This window comes from Wasmannia auropunctata, unplaced genomic scaffold (genome assembly GCF_000956235.1).
Source record: "Wasmannia auropunctata unplaced genomic scaffold, wasmannia.A_1.0 LD335994.1, whole genome shotgun sequence".
In the NCBI taxonomy this organism is placed as follows: domain Eukaryota; kingdom Metazoa; phylum Arthropoda; class Insecta; order Hymenoptera; family Formicidae; genus Wasmannia; species Wasmannia auropunctata.
The window spans coordinates 39,555-42,055 of NW_012026896.1; the positions used below are offsets into that span (position 1 = coordinate 39,555).

General features: G+C 50.9%; 1 protein-coding gene across 1 annotated transcript; it reads right to left on the minus strand.

The window, feature by feature from the left end:
* Window positions 1-1,347: 1,347 nt before the first annotated feature.
* Window positions 1,348-2,223, minus strand: LOC105453775 (protein atonal). Its single transcript, XM_011695973.1, has one exon. It carries the CDS (start codon window positions 2,221-2,223, stop codon window positions 1,348-1,350), a length of 876 nt encoding a protein of 291 aa, XP_011694275.1.
* Between the last annotated feature and the right edge of the window lie 278 nt (window positions 2,224-2,501).

Consider the following 2,501-nt stretch of genomic DNA (forward strand, 5'->3'; position numbering starts at 1 on the left):
TGGATTGTCTTCAGTTTCGTGAAGTCCTGGTGTGTTTCCTCGTTAATGCTAATGCTCGTTTAGCGAAGTTTGAAAGCTTCACGCCGCCGAAAGAAGGCCGAGAGTATTTGGCGGAGGGGCACACACGCTGCTGGACGCGCGAGAAGGAAGAAAGGGAAGGAAGAGGAGTCATCGCCGAAGGAAGAAGTCTGCAGGTTCTCAAATTGCGATGAAACCGGGCACCGACGCGTCGCGCGGGTTTCATATAACGACCGGACCACCGATGGCGGTGCCCGTCTCTCTTTTGCTCCTTCGACGGATACTCATCCATCCATCGACCCCGCATTCGCGCTGGCGAATTCTTTGCTCGAAGGGGCAGTTGCGTGCACGAAAAATGTATACACCGACGTACGCGACGAAAGATGACGATAACAGGTCGTGTAAGCGCAAACTTGAAGGCACGAGAAACGTTGTGGCAAATTAGATCTATAATTGAAATATATAATTTTAGACATTACGTGCGACACGATATATAACGCAATCGTAGATATTTGAAGATTGAGGTAAAAGTTCCACCTATGTGGAACAGTTAATGTAGAATACTTTTTATTTTGTAAAAATACATTTTTCAGTCTCGCAGGAAGTATAGCTATAGGCTGTAAAAATAAGTTATCGTATACACAGTTTACTGGGTGATATGATACAACGCTTAATTCTAACTTAACTATGACTATGATACAAAATTTACACAAGTCTATTTACACACTAATATTCTGTACGAGATCGCTGTTATCGGCTATTATCACATTTTCCAGCATTTATGCAGTTCCTATATATGAATGTAAAATAGTTTTAAAAGCGAATTTCAAAAATGTTGAAAGTGTTGAAGCTTGCGGAAAAAATATTGACGTGGAAAAATTATCGAGCGATACAAATCGACGCAATTGACACAATTACTCATTTAATTTGTCGATTACGACATATGGACAATTTTTAAATTTAGAGGCACATGTCTCATTGTCAGATGCGATGATATCAGCCGTAATCAAGAATCATTCTTTAAAACTCTGTATTAGATTTATTAGAGTTAATTTACTGGCTTCCATCTTTCAAAAGTTTTCACACCGTAGGGCCTACGTTCGCTATTTTAGCTTCGATTATAATTATTAGCTTTGCTCGCGGCGGTGACTAAATAATGTCAAGAGAAAAACTCGCGAATCACGTACTCAAAAACTGTCCATTCGATCGGCTTCTCCTGGCCGAGCTTCTGGCGAACTCGTTGGCTTCCGGTATCGCGGCGCGAAAGAACGGCACTTCCTCTCCTTCGTCTACTTCCTCTTCCTTCCTCCCGCAGCTTCTGTCTCCTCTTCATTGCAGCAGGTCATAAAGCGCGGTGATGTAAGATTGAGCCATCTGCAGCGTCTCGTATTTCGATAACTGTCTGTCGTTGCCCAGGGACGGCAGGTAGGTGCGCAGCCTGTCGAACGCCTTGTTCAGATTCTGCATCCTCCTCCTCTCGCGCGCGTTCGCGGCCAGCCGGCGCTTCCTCACGATAGTCGAGTTGACGTACTTGCCCCGCCTGCGGGGATCGCGGCCGCCGGAAGCGACGTGCGCGCTCTCCGGATGATCCGCGCCTCCGTCGCTCACCTCGTCCGCGTCCTCCTCGCTGTCGCCGTCCAGCGTCCGGTCGGACAGGCCGCCGCTGCTGGAGTTACTGATCACGCTGCCGTGGCAGGACCGCGTCTTGTCGGCGTCCAGGTTGATCGTCTCTTCGGCGTCCTCGCGCTCGCCGTCCAGATTGATCATCTCCTCGGCCACGAGGTGGTCCATCGCGTCGACGCGCAGCCGCTTGTTACTCCCGATGTTACTCAGCGTGATCGTCGTTGATCCTCTCTTCGTCGTCACGCTTCTCTTGTCCTTGATGGTCGAGCCCAGCAGCCGATACGTCGGCGCGTTATTGACTGTTTCCGGTTCCGATGAAATCGACAGCGTGGTGGCGGGGCTGACGGAGCGCAGACTGGCGGTGGGACTCGGGGTGTGCCAGCCGTCGCTGCAGTTGCTGCTGTCGTAGACGAGGCTCTGCGGCACGACGAGGGTGCTGACGGGCGGTAGGCCGATGACGCCGGTCTTACTTGTCGTCTTTGCGTAACTCGGCAGGTCCAGGTACGCGCAAGCAGACACGAGCGGCTCGTCCTCGCGCGGCGGGAACATGTACCCGTAACGGAACATCTCCTGCAGTTCCATAGCAGGATCTACGCGTCGGGACGATGCACGCGCGCGCGACGGCTCCACGTGGAGAGAATATACGCCGCTTTTTTCTTCCCGCTCGAAAAAAAAGTCCTTTCACTGAAACTTCGCACTTTGTGAAACGCGATGGAGAACGAAGACACCGCCTCCCCTCTTCTTTCGCGATCTTGGCGCTCTTAACAGGATCGCGATCGGATCGAACGGAGATGTCGAGGAGCACGATGGTACTGGAAGCGACGGCAGTTAGGATGTACTCTTTCTCGCGCGTCGATCGA